Source organism: Bombus terrestris, chromosome 6 (assembly GCF_910591885.1).
Source record: "Bombus terrestris chromosome 6, iyBomTerr1.2, whole genome shotgun sequence".
Taxonomy (NCBI): domain Eukaryota; kingdom Metazoa; phylum Arthropoda; class Insecta; order Hymenoptera; family Apidae; genus Bombus; species Bombus terrestris.
The window spans coordinates 11,783,748-11,807,617 of record NC_063274.1 but is presented as its reverse complement, the minus strand read 5'-3'; the positions used below and the strand labels follow the sequence as shown (position 1 = coordinate 11,807,617).

The 23,870-nt window shown below is 36.7% G+C and overlaps 3 protein-coding genes across 14 annotated transcripts in view; 2 read left to right on the top strand and 1 right to left on the bottom strand.

The window, feature by feature from the left end:
- Window positions 1-14,371, top strand: part of LOC100644484 (zinc finger protein chinmo) — a 77,022-nt gene extending 62,651 nt beyond the window's left edge. For all 8 annotated transcript variants that reach the window (XM_003396033.4, XM_012309532.3, XM_048406520.1 and 5 more), the window contains one exon: window positions 633-14,371. In XM_003396033.4, coding sequence (XP_003396081.1) covers window positions 633-865 — 233 coding nt within the window. In that variant the 3' untranslated portion in view covers window positions 866-14,371. The remainder of the gene's footprint in view (window positions 1-632) is intronic.
- LOC100644129 (neither inactivation nor afterpotential protein G) lies at window positions 14,297-19,308 on the bottom strand. Of its 2 annotated transcripts, none has more exons than XM_012309531.3 (9): window positions 19,175-19,308; window positions 18,215-18,417; window positions 17,292-17,651; window positions 16,563-16,736; window positions 16,289-16,442; window positions 16,083-16,204; window positions 15,405-15,588; window positions 15,089-15,311; window positions 14,297-14,800 (listed from the first exon to the last, which is right to left on the bottom strand). In XM_012309531.3, exons 1-9 carry the CDS (start codon window positions 19,293-19,295, stop codon window positions 14,665-14,667), a joined length of 1,677 nt encoding a protein of 558 aa, XP_012164921.1. In that variant the 5' UTR covers window positions 19,296-19,308; the 3' UTR covers window positions 14,297-14,664. The 2 variants fall into 2 exon arrangements, with proteins under 2 accessions (XP_012164921.1, XP_048262476.1); XM_048406519.1 differs by lacking the exon at window positions 19,175-19,308 and adding an exon at window positions 18,998-19,150.
- LOC100644251 (coiled-coil domain-containing protein 43) lies at window positions 19,249-23,864 on the top strand. 4 transcript variants are annotated; one of them, XM_048406522.1, is made up of 5 exons: window positions 19,249-19,376; window positions 20,701-21,614; window positions 21,704-22,394; window positions 22,700-23,088; window positions 23,166-23,864. In XM_048406522.1, the coding sequence occupies exons 3-5, from the start codon at window positions 22,230-22,232 to the stop codon at window positions 23,236-23,238; spliced, it is 627 nt and encodes a 208-aa protein (XP_048262479.1). In that variant the 5' UTR covers window positions 19,249-19,376; window positions 20,701-21,614; window positions 21,704-22,229; the 3' UTR covers window positions 23,239-23,864. The 4 variants fall into 4 exon arrangements, with proteins under 4 accessions (XP_048262479.1, XP_012164920.1, XP_012164919.1 ...); XM_012309530.2 differs by lacking the exon at window positions 19,249-19,376 and having other exon boundaries at window positions 20,370-21,614; window positions 21,704-21,913; window positions 22,165-22,394; XM_012309529.2 differs by lacking the exon at window positions 19,249-19,376 and having other exon boundaries at window positions 20,370-21,614; window positions 21,704-21,913; window positions 22,035-22,394.
- Window positions 23,865-23,870: the final 6 nt, after the last annotated feature.

The following is a 23,870-nucleotide window of genomic DNA, read 5'->3' as shown; positions in this document are numbered from 1 at the left end:
TGGTAAGGTCTGTAAATGTTGCTGTCAATTCGGTCGTGACGAATGGGAATCTTCACGCGTTCCTCGGCGTCTTTGTCGATGGAAGTTCAATTTTATTTGCCGTAATCTCCGTAAAACAAATGAAACGATTGAAATTGAAAAAGTGATAAATTTAAAAATAAAATTTATCGTGTATTTCCATCCTTACGAAAAATATAACAAAGATGATAGACCCATTCAAACAATTGCCACAGGGTTAAATAAAACAGACATACGAGCTGGTCATGAGTTTAAAAAACCACCCATATATCTCTCCTCAGATCAACTCATTAATACTGCAAACGATAATGCCAGAAAATGGAAGAATTGCTGAAAGAAATATAGAAATGGGTCAGATAAATACCCTTGCCCGAATCGACGTAATTACAATCATCCAATAACAAATAACAAAATTACTAAATTAATCTAACAAAATTAAATAGAAGTAAAAACTATCAAATAACAATACCTATTTCCCTTGTATCAGTCAAGAAGCTGATATTTTCACTATATGATAAAAGAATCGTTCAAAAAAATATAGACGTGGAGAAATACGTTTTCTCAAATGAATGCGTTGATACTACAAATAACACTATCGATATTCGTGATTGCAGGCAAGAAACTGAAGTGTCCATACTGCGAGAAGCTGTACGGCTACGAGACGAATCTGCGAGCCCACATACGGCAGCGTCACCAGGGTATCAGGGTGCCGTGTCCGTTCTGCTCGCGGACGTTCACGCGGAACAACACCGTCAGACGACACATTGCACGGGAGCACAAGGCCGAGCTGAATCTGAAGTCCTTCCAACAAACAAACCACTCGATGTCAGACACGGTGCCGCAGTAACGGCGTCCTCGTTGTCATCGTCGTCATCGTCGTCGTCGTCTTCGTCGTTGCCATCGTGGTTGTCGCTGTCATCGTCGCGATGACATCGAAGACAGCCCTGTGGCTACTCGAGTTACCTGCGAGTGGCACGAAACGGAAATACCACGAATGCTGGAACGAGGAAGAAGCAACGAGGGCGAAAGTCTGTCCACCTTTTCCCTCGACCAACGGCGGTCAACGCCATCCCCATCCCATGTAGCATCCGAGTGGCGCTCGGGACTAAACATTTCCTCCGTGGCGAAATCGCCACGCTGCGATTGACAGCGTTGCGCCGGAAGTCAACCGACGCTTTGACAGCGACGTCGACAAAGGAACTGTCCCGCTGTGTCTCGTCTCGGCGATTCTAATAGTTGTCAATTACACCAGTCGTGTTTTCGGCTGAGCGATTCACCGGCCGAAAGCGTCTCGAGAGCGTCACTATGAAAGAGCAACCGCCGGAACACAAAGAATCGAGCTGAAGAATTAGATAAATTTACCGCTTATGCAGATGGTTCGACGTGGCGTTCGACTTACTTGATCGCATCAAACAATCACTCACACATACTCGAAGGCTCAATGGATGCTGGACTTTCAAAAGATTCTTCGTGTTTTGGGTTACCACTACTTTGAATATTCACGTTGCTCTAACGATTGCACGCTCTTGGTACGCTTTTGCGGATACGAATTGCGTTTCTCGGAATAAATTGTGGAGGATGGACGTGGCGTGAACTTGGATGCGACAGAGGTTGTTGACCAGATGTAGTAGAAAAAATTGTCGCGCTAATCGGATCATAAAAAAGGTTAGCATTGGAAGAGAGGGAAGATGAAAGAAGGTAAAGGAAGATAAAGGAAGATAGAAGAAGGTAGAAGAGTGAAGCTTGGAAAAACGTCGACGTCCGATTACTCGCGTATCTCGCACAAAGGTACGAGTGGGATGATTAGGGGTGGGATTGAGGGAGATGAAAGCTCGTCGCGCCTCGGACACGCTCGCGAAATAACGCTGGATAATCACAAAACTAGTCAATAAAAGTGCAACGTCGAGTAAGAGTTATTAACTATAAAAGAGAAAGTTGAAGAAAAACAGTTTTTAAAAGAGCGCGATAAAAGATAGGGAAGTTAGAGACAAGCGTAACGCCGAAAGATCGAAACCGAAGAAAAGACGCGAATAGTTGAAAGCATGTTGAAACGCAGATTCACAATGTCAAGAGAGATTAAGCGAGTAAATTACGAGGAAGATGAATAAAAAAAAAGACGCATATCTCAGGTGAATCGTACTACCGTAAGCCAGTAGTTCTCGATTTATTTTATTATCTTTTTCGCCCTTCTGCTTTGTGGTTTACATATACATATATATGTATTTATACAATTCTTCACCATATTTTTTCGACGACTCCTCGCGTGAACGATCAGGATCGTTTTAAGGAGTCGTACGAATACCGATTAATATATATAGTATAAATATAAATATACCGAACATATAAATGAAAACGGTGCAAGCGCTGTTACGAGAAATAGGTTTAAATGAATGAAGCGTCTACTTACTGCCGCTACTTTATTTTATTCGATAGTTACGATCATGTTACCGATGGATTATTAAGAATTATCGAACTGATTACCAAATCACAATGCATTGAAACGCTGTTATTATATATTGATACTTTTACCGATTCTACCGCGGAGAAATAACACTGGTACTATTATTGCTGTTGATGTCGAGAGCCTAGGGTCAAGACACGGGTGATATCCGTACATAATTCAACACTTTACAACTTAAACACGTACGCGTTAGTGCCAAACAAACTGAGAACACAAAGAAAGGAAACATAGAAATTAAATCGCATTTTCTCGATCATACATTTTTCTACTCAGGATAGGTAATCGAATTTCTATTATTTTTTTACGCATCTCCACACACGAGACGGTAACATAGAGACGACGAACGACATACACTTTATCCGTGAAAAAAGCACACATATCCGGAAAAGAGAGATAGAGTGGTGCAGATTTTTCTTGTAAAACCAACACTGACGCATACCATCTTCTCCACTTTTATGTTTTTCTTCTCTTCTTTTTATATAGATATACCGTCGTTTTATAAAGAATTTATGAGATTATTAACTACAATGATAAAGAATGGACAGGTTGTCGAGTTACCATATTATTAAATATATCATGTAGGCCACGTGTGTAGATTCTTCTTGGTGAATGCGTGCAAAGCGGAGGTTCGTATCGCGCGAGAAAATAAGCAATAATCGTTAAGATACATAGAGAAGAACTGATCTTTCCTTTTTGTAAGAATGTTGTTTTTTTATATCTCTCTAAACGCACTGTATATATAACCAAGGGACGCCTGTTCTTAAACGTTATTATACACGAACAGGAGTTTCCTGGTGAAAAATCAGGGCGTTCCACGTGCTACGTATTACGATACGAGATCCAAGATTTTTTAGCGAGTACGTTTATATTTACCTGATCGATGAAGAATCACGAAGCAATCGCATTCGCTTGGAAAGATCTCAAACGTGACGCGTTGTACGTCACGAAGAACAATCACTACCACTTTGTTACCTGTTTACAATGTTTAAATAGCGGACTTTTGTCCGAAGCAATAGTCGAGGATAATATATAATAGGTGATATAATTATGAAACCAATAGACCAGGACGAACAAGAAAGCATAGGGAATAATTGCTTAGATACCGGTTGTATAGAATGTGATCAATGCAATAGTTTATTATTAACGATTTAACCTATAAATAGATATATAGATACTCCTAGTCAGGATAGCACCACAATATTACTTGTTGCAGTATTTCACACGTTTATATTACAGACTTCTATCTTCTCTCTTTTTATTCTTTCTCCACTATTACGAACTCCCAGCCGTTCTTTTTTCTCCCTTTTTATTATTATTATTATTATTCGTTTATCATCGTTTTCTTCATATCCGTCAGTATCTTGTCTTTTCTCTCGCTCATCTCTTTTTCTCCTATTTTTATTTGTTTGTTACGTTACAGAGGAAAATCAGAGTTTAACGAGAGTTATCTCACAACGATATGCCTATCTTCTTAAGATATCAAAGACAATAGTTAATAGGGGATTATTTAGTATTTAAATGGTCGTAAAAGGTTTAGAATATATTAGTAAAAGGAAACTATTTGTTTCGTTTCCGTTTTCGTTGTCTCGTTCTTTCCCGTATTTTCTTGTTCGCGTTGCATGTGTTCTTTTTACGTTTCTACATTCTCTGCATAATTCTCTCTTTTTTTTTTTACGTTTTTCTTATTTTCTTAAATACGATATCAAATCGCGAACCGGATTGTTCGCGTATTCTGCCAAATGACGATACGTATGACAGTACTACCTCATCGTTTTTTATAAGAATGCATACAAAACACAGGGAACATTGAGAGACCACTGATAGAATAACATCTGTACATTCCGTACAGCCGCCACTACTCGTCCGGTTAATGTCGGGATTATTCTCCTGCTGTTATACCCTGAGAGACAGGGTACGAGCGTGAATCTTGAAGCTCTTCATCGAAATTCCATGCAATATTAATATTTATTTTCCAAACATGCTGTCATTCAACACATACGAAGAATATAATGAGTTATAATTTCTGTTTTTCAACGAAACAATTTTCTGACAACTAATCTCAATATTATTGAAATTGTTGTATATTTGGTTTTTCGAATTCAATGTGTATCATTATATCGGGATATTTGAAAAAACAGCGTTCAGTGCTGCAACATTAGTTATACATTTGGTTTCATACAAAAGGATTTATTAATTACCTTAGGAAGATTATATTCATTTACAATTATATCATCAGAGAAAATACTTTGCGAATCAGAAATTTAAAAAGACGAACTTGTCACATTTTCTTCGCGCGATCTTGGCGTTGTAATCGTTCGTAGAATTTGTGAAAGATCGTTTTCGTTCTAGCATTTGCAGATCGTACAAACGACGTCTCCTCCGAACTTTCAAACAATTTCATTTTATAGACATTAGTTTAACGCAAGTGCCGTAGTAGCAAAGGAATTTCTGATAGACGAAAAGCTTCAAGGATCGCAAGCACACGTGATATATAAGCTCTACATACGATTATATAGTAGATCAGTTTTTTTACGAAGTTGCATTATCGCATACGTACACAACTGTATATGTAATAACTTACCATTATCTAATAACTTTCCACTATATAAGCACAGTGAGGCACGTGAATGTGAGTACGCGCGTGTGTGTGCGTGCGTGAGCGCGAGAGACTGCGTGACAATTTATAAATAAAGAAACGCGGCGATTTCATCGTTTGGCAAGCGAAGTCTGGTTCCTCGGACCGATCACGATTTTTCAGTCAGAGAAATGCGAAAAAGAAAAAGAAAGAAGAACGAAATCAGGTGGAAAACAAAGGAAACAAACGAAAGTATTGTTTCATCATGAACAAAACGAAAAACATGTGAACTGAAAAAAGATATCGCGAGTGTGCAGTGCACAGGTTTAATTAGCGAGAGCGAAGAAGTTTTCAATAAATGGGGTTAAAATGGAGAAAATCCAAGTGAAAATATCAAATCAGCGAAAAGTGTTTCGAGTGCACGCGTGCTTGTTTCGTCGACGAATTTCGCGGATCATGTTTTCCGATAATCTCGAAGGGGTTGATAACAAAAAAATAAAAAAAAAAAAAAAAAAAAAAATTCTAAGAAAGAAACTCGAAAGCTGACGAACGAAAAGAGCATAAATGGAAATTGAAAAGGAAAAACCATACGAGACGTTTTTAGGAGGGCAAATTATTTAGATCCGGACGCGAAGGTGATAACCGATGTTCTTTTAGGGCTGACTAAAGGGTGAATTTTCTCGAGGATGGGGCTATAAAAACATTTTAGACGACGTGAAAATTAATCATAGAGGGTGGACGAGGGGGCCTCAAAGCAAAAAGCAAAAAAACAAAGACGCTGCGAGAAGGGGGATTATTCAAAAGTGTTATGTGTCGTTTACGTATGTGATAGGAACATACACACACGCGCACACACATCTACACTGCACGTACATACACGTTTATGTACGAAACAGAAAAATACACACAGAACGTACACGGGATACGTCGCAAAATGATCGATTTGCATATATGCGCACGAGTGTAAATAATTTTGGTACGCATACGTACTTTGGTTAAATTTTATTTCCTTTGTCTCTTCTTTTGTTTTCTTTTAAATTAAGCCGGAAAGATGTATACACGTTTTCTTTTCTTTTCTTCTTCTTCTTTTTCTTTTTTTTTTTTTTTTTTTTTTTAAACTTTTCTCGGCTACTCTGCCAAGTAGAAACGAACGAAGCGAAAGATCGGGAGTAATGTTAAGATCGTACAAACTTTAGTATTAAGTTTACACTTTTCTTAAGCGATTCCCTTCATTTTTATTTCATCTAATATCGTTCCCTATTATTTTTCTTTGTTTTCGTTCTCTTTTAGGTAATTTTGGGGTGATGTTCGTAACGAAAATTCGGGCGTTTAGGATAATGCGTTTATGTTCACAGTTGCGAATGTTTAAGAGGTTTGGGGCTAAAAGGCCATGTTCTTTTTTGTTGCTTCGTCGTTAGCTGTTACGAATTTGCTTACGTAAAAACACGCGTGTACAATGTATATACAGGTGTATATATACGAAGTTAATGAATCGAGTAACGAGTGACGAGCAATCGATCGTGTTTGGGCAGGGGATGGAAACGAAAGTGAAAGATCGCTGGATCTGAAACAGATTAAACTTACACCCGTGTTTTGCTATTCGTCGAATTATGAATCGCGTAGAATTCTTTTCCATATCCGTAATTCTCCTGTGCTCGAATTGCTTCTTCTTTTCTGTTTCGTACTCGATCGCTTTGCAAATGTCCTTTGTCATAATTTCTTTCGTAAGTAAAAAGCTTTTCAATCTCAAGGAAAAAGAAACGAGATTCAAAAGTCGCATATTTTCAAATTTATTTTTACACATGTTTTTTATCTTTCTAATGTTATTTTCGATAACGAAGTTTCTCGATCGTTTTGAAGATTACGAAATTATATTGGAAATGTTACTTGAAATCAATTCACGATTCACAAGAGTAGCTTTCAATGTCCCCTTTTTCCGCGTAAAGTTCCGCGCTGCCTGACCGTATCCCAGTGTGATTGGAAACACATAAACACGCACACACGAACACGTGTATACAAGCACAAACACACATAGGCACGCGCATATAGGAGGGCCGCGGTATCGTGCGTACGCTTAGCGTGCATATATCCACGTTGCGAAGCCACGCGCCAGCGTACGCACACGTATGTACCATTATTGTATCACGGCGTAGGATAAAATGTTGCATGTTGTTTCTATAATATGTGTTTTACGGATTGAAAATCCTTTAATAGATGTCGTGTGTGACACAGCTTGGCGAGGCGAGCTTTACACCGCGGGTCGACCGAATCGTTTTGAATTTCCCGCGTGAATCACGAGCGTCGCGGAGAAGGAAGAAAAAGAAATTAGAAAAACAAGGGTAGTGACTTAAAAAGGGGTAGAAAGGCGTTAGACAGCAGAGAGTTCGATGAAAGACTCTTGAGTTTCAAGGAAAGACAGAAAATTAGGTTGATAATCGGGTAGGGATCGCTAAAAAAATCGGTACGAAGTCGGCGAAAAGTAAAGGAACTAGGAATAAACCTCGTTTAAAGGACGCTCGACACCCGCGACCGAGACTCGCGGTGTAAGCGGGCTTTCCACGATTTAAAAAACGTAAAATGAAAAAAATATATGAGTAAAAAAAGAGATGCTAATCCTTCGTCACTGATGTTTGGCAACTGAGATCGCGTGGGTGGGCAGGTACAGTTGTCGAGGGTAGAATAAGAACATTGGCAGAGGCGAACGAAAAACAAGGGGAGGGGGAATGAAAGGGTGACGGCAGAAAGACTGTCACCGTGGAAAATAATTATGGATCGACGGAGATTGTTGCATGCTCGCGGTGAAAAACGAAGGAGGATAAGGGTCGATGTTGTCGCTGCACCTGGGCTGCGCGTGCACTGTCTACTTATACTATACCGTTTGATCGTTGTATAGTATAAAAAAGAAAAAAGAAAAAAAATACAGTAATAGTACTATACCATAGTTGATAATGATTGCATAGTACATGTATCACGCACGCATAAGCATATTTAAACGTGACGAAAAAGTATAAAAAAAAAAAAACATAACATTAATAAGAACGTAAGGAACGTACATTACGTAACGAACTTACATCTTCTTTTTCTTTTGGCGGCAAGATCGAATTAATCGATTGACGATTATTACGATTACGATTATAATATTGTAAAACTGTAGGGCTGATATTGTCGCGCAGCGGGGCTTCGATTTCGGTGGCGTGCGATCCTCGAACGGGGATAAACGTTTGAGCGGTCGCGACTTATAGTACAAAATAAACTGTAATGCGTTAAGGGGTATAAATGAAGTAATCGATGGAAAAACGCGATGATGAAATAGATGACGATCGCAGATTTTTGTAAACTTACTATACACGATGTATTAAAAGAAATGATCGCAATTACGATACTGATCGACGATGACGACGACGATAAAGATGATGATGATGATGATGATGATGATGGGTTTTATATAATATAGTTGAATTTGAACGGCTAAAGAGACGGGCATCGGTAGAACGGTCAAGGGTTCGATGAACGCGATTTAATTAAGCTCATAACACTGCATTTCTCGATCTCGCCGTTTATTATACCGAATGTTGTATACAGATTGGATGAGGAGGCGTATAATCTTGTTCGATGGATCGTGATTGATCGTTGATCGATAAAAGTCGTCGATATACAGTTTTTAACATTTCTTCTTTCTTCGAGATCTGATGAAATTGAGCGAAGCAACGTCATTGCGATTTCCAAGCACGGTATGCTATACGATTTGTCAGGTTTTTATTTCCGAATGATGCGATAGACCGATTGTCTCTGCTCTGCTATTAAGAATATAAAACTACCGTATTTGTTTCTTTTTCTTTTTTTGCATCGCTATTACATTACAAAATCGCAACGACGTCACCTGGCTCGTTTGCAGCAAATCTAATAATAATGAAATATCATGTTACGATAGCTAAGTTACAAGAAGAATCGGCGAAGTTTAATCTATGCAACGAGACGCATTATCCACTCGACGAGATATCGATATTTCTGTGATACGCAGGAAAGGAAGGAGGACACGTTTACTTTAAGCAGCGAACGTGCCGGAAGTTTAAATACCCATTACATATCAGTTTCAGGGAGATCGATCGCCCATTACTTTAACTATACTTGTCCCGTTTCATGTGATCCTCGTGAATCCTCTTTCCTTTATCTGGAATTACAGAAGAACTGATTGTTCACCGACTGTTCCATGTGATCGTACTTTATACCAAATAGCTCGCAATAGTTAATATTATAGTTACAGAGTTGTTGAGATTGTTTTACTACAGACTGCTGTGTTTGCAGCCGACTTTATATGTTTCTTAATCGTTCAAAGACGATATAAGAACGACTTAAACCCAGAGAATAGATAAGAACGATATAAATACAAATATTTGCGATTGATACGTAGAAAATAGGTTCGAATGCTTGTTATGTACGAGTGTTAATAGCAGAAAGGATGAAAAGACTGGTGAAACTCGTCACTGCCACTAAGTAATCGAATCCTTCCGTGATCGGTTCGCCGATGCAAGCTCTGCCGTTCATCACAGTAACAGAACACAATACTTCGTCATACACACTAGTACAAATGCTACCTCACACAAGATATACAGGGTGCAGAAGAAAGCAAAAGAGCGAGAAAAAAAAAGAAATGAATAGAAGCTTAAAATAAATCTCTGTACATAAAAGATGACACAATTTAAAAGGAAAAAGAAAACGGTATTTTGCGATAGAATCAAACGTCCCAGAGGTGTCGATGATCGGCATACGGTCCGACGTATTCTAAAGAAAACGACGATGGCAAGAAAAGAAAAGAAACAAATTGTAGTAAAAAAAAAAAAAAAAAAAAAAAGAAAAAAGAAAAAAAATAAGAAAGATGGGAAAACACAGACGATAGTTAAACAGAGATCAGAATAAAAAAAAAATTCGAAACGGGTTCGATGTCGTTGATCGAAACGACACGACTCGTACTCCACGGTGTCCTTTTCTCAGGAATAATGAAAACCAAGTACAAACTACAAAGTATAATAGTCGATAAGATTAACATAAATCAATAATCAAGCGATGCAATAGTCGAGTGTATAGTAGGGATCGATCCGGTGTAACTTGTACGCCGTTTCTCTTTGTCTCTTTCTCGCTCGTCCCTCCTTGCTATCTCATTTTTCCCCTTTTCTCTCTGTCTTTCGTCAGAAAGAAACTAACTTGTTGTTAACGATAACCGCCGCCGCGAATCATTAAAATATGAAACGTGTTTCGCGTACGACGACGCTACGTTACTTATGGCACCGTGTGTTAATTACGCATACAAAAGATTAATTAAGTGCTCGAACGACCAGTTTCCTCTTCATTCTCACGTATCTTGCTCGTTCTTTCTGCTCTCTGTTAAACAGCGGCCATGCTCGTTAGAGCCGTTTTCGCTTCCGTTCGCCGTTTCATTCATTATGAGCGAACAAAGAGCAGAAACAGCACTTTATGATAGCGATATCATTGCGCTAACAAAGAGGAAGATACGTTTGTGAGAGAGGAAACAAGTGTCGCTTAAATAATGAGCCAATTAACGCGGGAATTACGTATCGTAACGACGATTCCGCGTTAAAGGAGCGACGAACGTTGCTCGTTCGCCGCGTACTTCTTTCGATTCACGAATTTGTTAATTGTTTTAATCTCTTTATCCTTATCGAGCGCTGCTGAACAATTTCCTTCGATGATCCATCTCCATCCAACACTTCTCATCGCGATGCAATTATTCGTCTAAGGTTAGGTTCATCGGACGCGTCAGACTTTATTCCTTAATCTTTTTTGAATTTCGCGCCACGGCACATTCCACCGTGGTTATAAGTGTTCTTGTTAAGATGTGTTCGTTCTTTGTTGACCGTTTTGTTACGTGGTGTTTCTCTGCCGGTCGGATGTTCCCTTACCGAACATTTTTTTTTTTTTTTTCATTTTCGGTGCCTTTTCTTTCTCCTTGTCTATTTTAAGGAAGCGGAACGTACATTTCGTACGAACTTTCATGATAATGAAACATTTCTTCTTTTATTCCGTTTCGATCTTCATCTCACCGGACATTCGGTTTAAGCGTTCTGCTTACCATCTCGTATAGAACTCTCCTATTTTGTTCATCTTTGCAAGATCTTTTCGAAAAAATTTTTAATTGGATTCTATCCCTAAGTTTTATATTTTGCATACGACTTTATCGTTCTTCGTCTTTTCGGAAACATCTTTCTTTATAATAAAGAAGAAGCAAAAGATCGATTATACAAGTAAACAAATGCGAACATTCGTCCGGTTGCATTTTATTCTCAAACGCTATTGTCTACAACATGGTTCAGTTTCGTTCCTCAAAGAAATCTCTTTTTAATTTCCACTTCCCATCGTCGTCCTCCTAATATCTTCTTCACCACCAAGTAATAGACCTGCCCCTTTCGTCTTACGTTGGGAATTTCGTTATACTCGGAAGAAACGGACAAACCATCATCTCAATTCTCGTGCATCTATGACATAATCTTTCTACTGATAATAATAATAGTAATAATAATAATAGTAGGTGTATACGAAACCGTTTCTACCTCAATGAAACAAACGTACACGTATATATAGCTAACACGTACACGCATAAGCTCGTACATACAGACGCATATACACTCGCACAATGTGTACATACACACACACACACGCACACACGCACATACACACATACATATACACACACACAAAATATATTTACGGTACGCATAGACGATCACGTTAATTACAAATAACGTTCGTACAATTGTGTGTCGCTTACGGTTCCTTCTCGGTTTTTCTTTCTCATGTGTCCCATTGAGAGAAGTATTATTTTTCTACGCGACGCTCGGCGTAATACCGTGCGTTTCATTTTTTTGTATCATACAGAGGAAACGAAAAATGAAAAAGAAATATGGAAGAGCATGTAAAAGAAAACAAAATCAGAAAACCGCAACAAAATCGGATATACGTAAAAGTAATAATTATATTGTATGATATAAGAGAGATTTAACGATTACGATGATGATGATGATGATGATGATGATGATGATGATGATAATGATGATGATGATGAAGAAGAACTATAGCTGCCGCGAATAAATATATCGGATAATAGCACTGTCCTCCGTTCTTCCACCTTTTCTCCACCCCTTTTCTCCTTTTCGAAACTGCCTCCTCAAACATACCATCCTCCTGCTCCCGCCCCCATCAACTCCCCAAACCTAATCTAACCCAATCTTTCCATCCTATCCTCCCTTCAGACGACCGAGTTTATGTAAATAACATCCGTTTATATTTATTTATTTATGTTTCTATGCGCTGGACGCGTCTAAGTTACACGCAATTTCAAATTAATCAATAACTATTCCTATTGATAGAACGAAAGAGAGTACACTGATTTTTTCAATATAAATATAAAATGGTATATATATATAAATATATAAATATATAAATAGATAGAGTATATTATATGTAATATTAAGAAGGTACTTGTTTAGATCATAAGCGTGCCCCAAACTCGTCGCCCCGCGATGCGACATTGCAAGTCGAAGACAAAAGATGAAAAATATAAATTAAAAATGGAATATTATATATTATATATATATAAATATACATACATACACGGACACACACAGACATATATAGAGACAGACAGACAGGAACATAGGAACATACACAGACACGCATATACGAAGAAGAGGACGAAAAAAAAGAAGATGCGAAGAAACGACGAAAGAATTAATAGAATAAACGCGATTTGTAAATCGCTGAATCACGCGGTGCACGCCATATTCGAGTTTCTCCTCTTCTTGTTCGCGAGCGAAATTTCGACTTAACGTCGACTAGTTTAGGAGATAAACGAGGATCGACGATGTCGAGGGGATGTACTCTGGGCATTTCCGCTTTAAGAACGCTAGGGAATATAAAACTCGAAGATAAGAAGCGTCGGAAGATTATTTGAAGGTTCGATCGATAGCCAATTATTTTATTTCGCATTAATGTTTCCCAGTATTGTCTATATATTTCAGTTTCCTTTTTAACGAAAATTCGATTGATCGATCGTTCCTTTGGAAAGAAAACGGGAACAGTGATGCTTTATTTCAATTTTTTTTGTTTACATATAATTTTACAGAAGAGTTCAAAGGAGCAGCGTATGGAACGACGCTTCTATCGTAGTAGTTTTACGTTCCGCGATGAAGATGAAAATTCTCGTCGTCTCGACATCGATCGCGTATTCAATATACGTAATCATCGGTCCGCGCGTTCTCTTCGTCGGCATCGATTCGGCAGAAACGACCGTTCTTGTTGTGTATTTTATCTCGAAAGAATAGAGGAAGATCGTGGCTTGCACCGCAGATCGTACACGGTGGTTACCAATTTTGTTTTTAAGTTGAAAGATTAAGTTTTGCGTTACGATTATGAGGGAAATGCGAGGAAGGTGCGTGGTGGATACGAGAAGGAACGCGAAGAATACGTAATGAAAGAGTGTACGAGAGGAGGCGGCAAAATGGCAGATGCCTCCAGCGTGAACGGAGCGCGCAAACCGTAGTTGCGTTTTTCGTGTATGCAAAATCATACTTTTGCATTCTATTTACAGAATTATTTTATTTATACGGGAAACAGTGCGCCTGTGTGCGAATGCGTGCGTGACGATGCGTGAATGTGCTTCGGCACGTGTTAAAAATTCATTTCTAGCATAAGCCGAATATTCGAAATGTTTTCAAAATTGATCCCTATGAAACCGGTTCGAAATGCATTTTTAATACGTCGAAGACGACTAGGTACGCCTTGATACGAATGTTAGGGATAGTATGCGAGTGAAATGATTGTTTGAGGATGCGTGAACGGGAGAGAGAAAAGAAAAGGGAAAAAGGTGATGAGAGAGAGAGAGAGAGAGAGAGAGAGAGAGAGAAGAGGCATGGAAATGGAATATAAACGAAGAACGAGTCGAAACTCTGCCATCTCCAACGATCCCGGACAGGAACTGGGTTGAAATGATGATGATTATAATCATGATTCATTACGTGTTATGGTAAATTACTTTGGATAGGCAAGCGTGGAGGGGAAATAAAAAGTGAAATGAAATGACGAATGAAAACGCGAAGTATGGCGTTACGATACATTTTTCTTTTTATTTTTCTTTTTTCTCCGAACGCGAACAGGGTGGCAGGGGTTTCTGCTACGCCGAGTTGAGTGTAACTCATCCTCTTTTTTGTTTGTATAAAAATTAATCGAAATTTAATTAGACTATTAATAACTGTTTAATTACTGTGAAACAAGAAAACATTAATTATAAATTACAAAAAATCTGACCAGGCATCTTTTCTTCCCCTGTCCTTTTCCCCACTTGATTGTTACTTCGTATCTCCTTCGATAATATCCTTCAAACTTTATATACATAATATAAAGTTTGTATAAATCGACGCTTGAAATCATTGATAATATGTACAATAATATACTATATCGTTATATATTATAAGAATAACAGAATAATATTCTATATATCGTAAGTTATAAGTTCAGGCTTTAATTAATCACATTCGACTTATTCTTACGGATGATATAATTATTTGTCATTTTAACGCAGTATAATAAATACATTTTACTAATTGAATGTGCGACCGAGAATTAAATCGCTTGCTCGTTCCGCAATGGCAATTACCACGGAATTTGGATTACCGGAAATGGGAGACGGTAATATACTGGCATCGACTATTCTCAGTCTTTTGACACCTCTCACTCTGTAACAGAAAGATTTACGCTCACCTAAATCTATTCCCCATATCACGATATCGTTATTAATGAATCAAATAATTCACAATAAAACATTACATATATGTTGTATACATATTCAATACGATATTTCAAATCTGCTTAAAAGAATTATCTCAAACGTATTGTAAGAAAGCAAGTAACAAAATTATTACTATTTTGGACTCTACTTTCACTTAAAAAATATCGTACGTTATAAAAATAGAAAATTACCAATTTAGTCCAATTTGCTCCAAAACGAAGCTCAACTTTCTTACCGTAATTTCTCATCGACGACTGCACGATCGTCAGTGCCCATTCTGCAGGAGCCACACACGTGATAACTGGTGAGAGCACCGACTCTCAACACGCATTCCGTGTACTCGATATCCCGGTAGTCTTGTGGCAAATGTCGACACTCTTCTAAATCGGGATGATGAACGTTCGCGCCATACTCACGAAACTTGGGCGTCTCGAGCGTCTGAAGAGCGAAGTTTATGGCTGGAAAATTCACTTTCATCATGCAAAGTGCGATGGAAAAAGAAAGACACGGCAAAGAAAGATGATGTATCGCGATAAAAAAGATTTGCCTACCTCCGTGAGTGCATAGAACGTCGTCGTAGTGCTGAAGGTAAGCAGGGTCAATTTTTGGATGATGGCGAATATTGTTAGACCTCAGTGAAACGCTACCACGACTTTTTGGTTGTAAACAGTAGGATAGAAATAGGAATCCTTCGCGACTGTTGTTGTTATAGGATGGATACATCGACTTGTAAGGCTACGTATATCGTTTAGTTAGAATCACGAAGAAGAGAGTATGGTTCTTATAGAATAAAATTTTCTATGCTACTCTAAACGAGTTATCTTTCAATTCAATCAAATTGTAACAATTTACATAATTTTGCATTATGTTTGGATATTCACAATTTTATCAAGATAACCTTTTTCAATACGTTGAATCGTAGAAAACGATTTCAAATATTCATAAACTTGCTTTTCAACAAATTCTTTAAATTCTTATAACAAATCATACACGAACATTTGAGAATTTTATTAGTACTCTAATGAGATACGATCGTTATGATTACATTGGTAAAATTTCATCGATTATGTTATATTAAACTATAAAATATATAGGAAGTAATAACAAATGATAATTTGTTAAAAAATTGACTTCGAAACAATCCTCTTCGAAGGACAGTGAATACTAGGATGTACATGAAATAAACGCACAGATGTCGAATTAGAAATTTATTATGTCGTTCTGCTTACCTCTATTTTGTAATTAGACAAACTTCTTAATATGTTTTCATCGGTAGAACCCATACCAAAAAGCATAACTCCGCTATCATTCGCACGACCTATCGCCATTATACCATTAGTCGCGTACCATCCTTAAAAGTAACAAAAAAAAAAGATTAAAATTTCAGACAATAAATCGTAAAACGTAAAAGAACAACGTTAAGATAATTTGATACCTCTTCCAAAGACGAAATAATTTAGTACCTCAGGAAGCGTTTGTAACTTGTACAGAGTTATGCTTACTCTTGCCTGTAGATTAACATAGAGCGGAAGAAGAAGATGGTCAAACAGATTTTTGCCCACTTCCGGAACATTGCTCACCACTGGTATCTAAAAATATCTTTATTCTCTGATTGCACGTAACCATATTCGTAGGAAATATTCGTAGAAAATGATTACGATATCACATTTCGGAGATTTAGTTTGAGAAAAGATCAAATGATTCATCACCTGAAATTTGTCAAGCTCTTCGGCTGACCCGATTCCCGAAAGCAAAAGCAATTGGGGGCTATTGATAACACCAGCACAAAGGATCACCTCTTTTCTCGCAGCGATATTTCCCACCGATCCGTCTTTGTAAATCACCTTGATCCCATCTGCGTTCAAATTCTCTTTGAAAAGTATCTGGAAATTTACGAACGATGTATTCGAACGTTTGATTCACACGTTGATATATTTTATCATCGAAAATGATCTTCAGGGGATTATTTAAGTTTAATTCTTGTTAAAAATCACCAGGTGATTATATTATATTTTACTCTGTTGTGTTTAATAATCATATATAAATACGATATAAATTGAATATTAAATTCAAATTGAATCTTCGCAACCAATTAAACTGTACAGATCTAAAACCTACAGTGGTTGCAAAAGGTGCTTTTAGACCATCCTATTGATTATAGTATTTATTTGCTGATCAATCAAGCCCAGATATATTAAATTTCATATCGTTCGATGTTACGTTAAAACAATTCTAATATTACGACAATGAAGCCTGGTAGCTGGTAAAAATATTGGAAAATAAGATTTTTGCAAAAATACCTTTTATAGCTACCGTATAATAAAATACCTGTAATAATCTATAATAAAAATGAGACAAATAAAATTTAGGTAAACCCAGTTCTATCGTACGATGCTTTCAAAAGAAAAGGCGGAAGAAGAAATAAAATAAAACCTCACTTTGGAAACCAACGTGTTTATCAAAATATGCAAGTTCTTTCTATTCCAGGCATTTTGCAAATGCGCGTTAAACGTGCTCCAGCGGGAACCTCTTTTCGTCGTGTACATCCCCTTTTGAAGAGTCACATTATTCAACTTCAACGATTCTTCCGCCATGAGAAAAGCTTGCGCCAGATATTCTTCCTCCGGGCTGGACATTACGTTCATGATATCGGACACCTTTTTAAAGTACGGAAGTAGATCGGCGTGTGACCATCCTCTGGGCCAGGCTTTGTAATCTTCCGGCTTTCCGAAGGAGTGAACCAAGTGATTTATCTGGCCGCTGCCGCCCAACCCTTTACCTCTTGGTATCTTTTGTATCTACGATAAAATCCAATGTTTTTCAATCAATCGAACTCGATACCACGTGGACTTTTACAACGGTACATTTTATAAAATCAAGTTTGCTCGTAACGAATGAAATATTTGTTAAGAATTATTCTTCAAGAATTAAGAATTATTAAGAAAAATTCTTTAAGGATCAGCGAATTTTTGTTAATTTTAAATCTATCCAGCTACATACTGAGGAAAATTTATAGAACTAAACCGATTCTATTCGCGAAAAATATCGTTTATTTCGGGTTTCGTTACATTTACATTACATTTTTTAAATGTATTGAAAAATATGAGTGCTCGTTGCATTGTTTCACATTTTTCAATGGCAATTAAAATATTCATTTTTTAACCGATTCAAGATGTTATAATCAAAGGATGGATATTATGGAATCATTGGGATCAAAAGTTTAGCTTTAAAATGAAAAATGAAAGATTTTAACCCGACTGTTTTATAATATAAATTATAAAATCTTGATTCATAAAAATGGAAGATCTGTGTTTGTATAAGGCTTCCTATGGTGATCTAAAGATGTTCAATTTTCCTTTACGTGATTCCAAAATCCTTTCGAAGAGAACCTTTGCGGTTCCGTGGAATAGGACCAGTCGACGTCAGTCTTTTGCATAATTGGTGCCAAAATTGGAACGGACGATATCCATCCGAAATGTCCTCCTGCTTCGACCAACAAAACCGACACGTTCGAAATTTCGGAAAGCCGTGACGCCAGCACGCATCCTGCTGTTCCAGCACCAACTTCGTAAGTAAAAATTAAATTATCAATATATCATCATCCTTGCTGTACATGAAGAAGAAGAGTTAGAACGTTACCACAGAAAATATACGTATATTCTACATATGAATGTCAAATTACATATGTAGTATAATAGAAATATAATTTTGTTACAAATTTCCAAACACTAATGTTCCATTGTATTTATGAACTTAAAGAAAATATTAGTTTTATGATTAATATTTTGTAATATGCAATAAAAGGAAGTCACCATATGTAGTAAATGCAAATTAATTATTCAAACTTTATACAATCTTACTTTCAAAAGCACTATATTACATGGATTCTATCTCATTACATAATACCTACGATATTAAAATTAATTAATAGGCCATATTTCTCAATGTTGCCCGTTGTATCACTCGATACTTCCTTATCGATTTAAAACATCAATTTAACGTCATTTAAATCTTCACAATTCTCCAAAAAATCAGCTTCCACGTATAAGAACGAAAAATAATAAATTATATCCATATACAGCCACAATCGCAATATTAGATTGCATCATGAACATTTATTTCATAATTCAATTTACCATGTTACCTTCAGTTACGCGCTAAAGTCAATTCACGTCGATCATGCATCTACATCGATCGATTAAACGCCCGGATCAAGAGATTAATTAGTTACATTCCGTGTACCCGCTTCCTTTGGATAAAAGTTAAAACTCGAACGGTATCGCAGTCACCGACATTGTCCGGTGAAAAATTCACCACTTACCGATTATGTAATCGTAATGCGTATTAGGAAGCTCGATAATGCTGGTTGGACCGTTGAAATAACAGTGATACAGCAATGAAGCGAATAAGATGAGGGTCGAGATTAACACGTAGTTCCACATCGTTGTTAAAATATTCACGGTCCGTTCGCGATCAGTGTCACTGACAGTACTGTGATGGACTAACAACGATCGGGCTGCACGGTAATTCCAATATTAAATTAGCATTTCCGTTCGCAATCGATACCCGCTTATAGTAACCAAACTAGACTGTCACAACAGACACATAATGGCAACGAAATGTGAATTGCCATCTAAATAGAACTACGTACTTATAATTGAAATAAGAAAATTTAGAGGCGGATAGTATGAATGGATGCAATGTGAATAGCTCCGCATTATTACTTGTACATCGACAATTGCCTTATACTTGGCTGAACTTCGTTTTGGAATAGACCGAATTTCTATCCTCTTTTCGTAACGTGTGATTTTGGCGAGTGGAATTCAAACTAATATTAGTTTTAAAGCGTTAAAAAAGTCGTTATTTTAAATATCGTGCGCGTGTAAAGTTTATGGGTATTGTACAGTTTTTATGCGCATCGTCAGGAGGTCAATTAGAGAAATGAGATGATATTGATTTGCGTTAAGTTTAACTTAATATTATTAAGAAACACGTTGCCGTCGAATGAAATTGACGCTCTGCAATAAACCGGATACGTAGGAGAGGTCGGTATCGTGATTACGACTTTACCAACTAAGGTCTAATAATTTGGTTTCATTTGTGCGTCCTGAAATACATTTTTAAATAATAGAATTTAGATTATACGAGGAAAAGTAACTATGAATATCTAAAGATCGCGAGTTTACTTTTATGGATATTTTATCGTATGCTGTTATCTGGCGGCCAGAAGTCGAAATATAATATAAAGAGAGGTGCTCAATAGATATATTATTGTGCATCGGTAATCCATTTATTTGTGATGATATGTTATTAGATGGCCGTTGAAATTTTTTAAATATTCTTTTAAGATATTAGAACTATAGACGAAATATGTATAGTATATAACTTAAATAAGATAAAATATGACGTATGTATAATATTGTATGTATAAAGACAAGGAAAAACGCGGAGGTTCTAGCTGGATCTAAATGTTATAAAAAATATATGCTACCATTTAAAAGTCTCAAAAACCGGCTAGTTTTCGGTAGAACTGAAAGGTCGAGTGCATCTACTTATCTTTTCTAATTATCTCTTTGGCAAGTATTTATTATTAGTTGAACGGCTAGTCTGTCGCAATCAAGAACCATCTCGCGTCGATCAACAATTTACCATAGCAAATTAGTCGAGTGCCGCATCGGATCGAGTGCGAATCGCTCGTACGGAATAAACGTGTGGTCAAATGTCCGTCTTAATTCTACGTAAATATAAACAAACAACAGACGAGCTAATCACAGTTGCGCGCGTTTCCTTGTAACGCCAAATAAAATCAAGCAGGCAATAAGACTAGAACAAACGAATACTTTGCAGATAATCAGAAAAGGTGACTCATATTGGAGAATATAAGGAAGCTTTGACACCAAGCGGAGTGGAACACGCGACACAAATACAAGAAAGTGTTCGCAAATGAAATATGTGCCGTTTTAAGCTCGAAGTTAAGAACGAAGAAAGGAGACAGTTTTAAAAAACGAAGATAATCCCGTGTTCATTTTGACGATAAAAATGTCATTTTGAGGACAAATGTCAACTAGAAGGAAGGATCGTGTTGTGCCATAATCAAGTTAAAAGTTACGTTATCTCTCGAAATGTCAACGATCTGAAAATATGAAAGTTTAGTTTCAGTAATTTCTGCGTTCTGGAGATACAGGATTGTACAGCCCGAAACTGGATTAATTTACACGAAGAAATAAGTTGAAAATGCAGAGTAACATTCTTTTCTTTCATTTTCGAATAAATAGTTCGAATGATAAGTAGATAATTTTTGTTACGTCTATATACACATATGTATATACAAACAAATAATGTACACATATGTACATACATATGTACACAATATCAGAACGTTTTTCTTTGTTAGGCTTTCATTCCCAATATGCAGAACAGTTTAGGAAGAACAGAATCATTTCAACAATCGATAAGAAGTTTTCAGAGAACTGAAAATATTAAGTTAGAAGACTGTTACTTGTGTGTATTGCGCGTAGCGAGTGTTGCATGCAATGTAGCAGTACTTTACGTCATTTATCATTTATATGGCCATATTTATTATGAAATGGATTTGGAATTGGAAATTACATGTGGAGAACTCTCAGACATGTGCTTTTGTTACGGTGCAGCAGGCTGCAATGGCACTAAAGCGCAATGTTTATACGACGCAAAATATCCCAATGGGACTATACCCAGCACAAAGATATTTTGTAAAATAGTACAACGATCGCAGGATACAGGTACATTAAAACCTGCGAAATCTGATAGGGGAATTCAGCATGACGATCCGGATCTGGAAGACAGGATACTGTATTCAAAAAAATTTCAGGTTAACTACGAAGATTGTTGCTGCTGAAAAATGTGGCAGTAATAGCATCGTATATTGAAGGAAAAATATCTACATACATAGCTTCCAGAAAGTTCAGTAATTAAAAATAGAAAATTTTCTCAGAAGAAAAAATTTTTGCAAATGGATCTCGTTACTTGTTTCACGTTTCGTTCACGGACACCAGACCCCTTTCTTTTTAAAATCGAGAAGGTTTGGAATTGTTTAGATTGCTTAGAATAAAAAAAGTAACTTATTTATACTATTATTATATTCATTATAAAAATAAACGAAATTGTGTGCTTATTTTTTAAATGACGTTTTTTGTTAACAGTAGAGTATCGGAAACGAGACTCGATGATAGTGCAACGTTGACCACAAAACGCTTTTATTCCTAGTGTCCATTTTTTTTTGGCAGAATATCATCCATAAGTATTAGCGATATCCCTACTTATCTCTGTTAGGAACGCTTTGAACGGGTTTAGCCGTGTTGCCAACTGAAGGACTTGGAAAAGTGAAACAGCCGAACATGGCGGTCGCAACGAATTCTTTCGATACTTGGCTCAGCAAAAAATTACAAGCTCTAAACACTGATGAAGGTGTATTTGGATCATATATCAAAGGAATTTTAGAAGGTGATGAGACGGAGGATGAGAAGACCGAAGCCCTTGAAGTCATACTCGCGGGCATAACGGTGAGGAGCACACGGATTGTGAGGTTAGAATATGCTTGCTGTTCGTAGCCGTGTATTAGCCGGTCAAAAATAACAACAGGATTATTATTATTTTCTCCCTTGTTAACTCGCATGTATTTTGTCGAATTCGACACACTGTGCATTTCTTTTCCATGCATGATTGCTTGAATATAATTGAGATATTCGCTATATTCTTTAACATCCTAATAATTCGATGATATGCAGTAAGCAATTAAGTGACGTTACACAAGTAATACTCTTCATTTGTAAGATAGAAATATTTCTATATCTTATTTATGTTTCAGGACGATAACATTAGCAAACTTGTGACTGAAATCTTAAAAGTTTGGGCTGAATGTCTACCTGTCGAAGAAGTAGGTGCTCCAAAAGTACCAGTAGAAGATGTGGATGTCAGATTAGCAAGAATGTTGGAATCTCAGTCTCTTCCAACTACGACACAAAGAAGTTATACAGAAGAGGAAAGGAGAATAAGAGAAGCTATTCTTGCGCAGTACAGTCAAATGTCAGAAGAAGAGAACAGCGAAGGGGATGGAGAAGAGGATGGTGCAAATGGTGGAGACTGTGGAATCGAAAAGAATACCAATACAGCTGCTATAATACAACAGGAGAGAGAAAAGAGGGAAAAAGCTAAGTTGGAGAGTCAGAGAAAAAAAGAGAAAGACAAAGAAGATCGGTATGTTTTCGATAAATTGCCCTTTTTATATAAAACTATAATATGTTATTATTAATAAATATGTTGCCCTTATTTAGAGAGAAACAGAAACAGTTAAGGGAAGAGAAGAAGGAGAAACGAAAAACACAGAAAGGAGAACGGAGAAGGTAGCATTGGGACAAGAGGATATTAAGTTATACTTCCAAATTTGAAATAATCAAATGCAAATCAGCGTACATAAATATCTATGTTTATTCTTGTGCATGCAATATTCTTCAACAGTTACTTAAATTATTTAGTAATTCTTTAGAAATTTGTGTGTGTAGAATGCATATCCTAAAAGAACACGATATGAGACAAGTATCAAAATATACGCGTTTTGCAAAAAATGTTAATTCTATGTAATAATGTTAACTATATCATATGTATATGTATGTAAAACATTGCATCCTGTGCCTTCTGTCTGTTGAAAATTTCTGTAAAATGACGTAATCTTCTTTAAAATGATTTTGTACTCATTCTTTTTTATTTTTTTTTTTTTTTTTTTGTAAAATTCGAACTGATCGTATTCTCTATCATCTGTATTTATATCGCTTTAAGTCAATTTTCCATCGATATGGAACTATAATCAATGTAAAACAGTGATAATCCGAATACAGATAAATGATTTGTACTTATTATGCTTAGTAGTGTATATATATTATATATATATATATATATATGTTCCTTTTTCTCATTATATAAATTATGTATTTAAGACTAGTGCATTAAATAAACCATTTAAACATTCATTCAAACTATAT

What these genes read in the sequence shown, in the direction of transcription:
- LOC100644251 (XM_048406522.1), top strand. Translation starts at nt 22,230, where the DNA reads ATGGCGGTCGCAACGAATTCTTTCGATACTTGGCTCAGCAAAAAATTA. An exon ending in TCATACTCGCGGGCATAACG is followed by an intron (nt 22,395 to 22,699) that starts GTGAGGAGCACA and finishes TTTATGTTTCAG; the next exon opens with GACGATAACATTAGCAAACT. An exon ending in GAGAAAGACAAAGAAGATCG is followed by an intron (nt 23,089 to 23,165) that starts GTATGTTTTCGA and finishes GCCCTTATTTAG; the next exon opens with AGAGAAACAGAAACAGTTAA.
- LOC100644129 (XM_012309531.3), bottom strand. Translation starts at nt 19,295, where the DNA reads ATGTGGAACTACGTGTTAATCTCGACCCTCATCTTATTCGCTTCATTG. An exon ending in GCATTACGATTACATAATCG is followed by an intron (nt 18,418 to 19,174) that starts GTAAGTGGTGAA and finishes TTACTTACGAAG; the next exon opens with TTGGTGCTGGAACAGCAGGA. An exon ending in TTATTTCGTCTTTGGAAGAG is followed by an intron (nt 16,205 to 16,288) that starts GTATCAAATTAT and finishes GTTACTTTTAAG; the next exon opens with GATGGTACGCGACTAATGGT.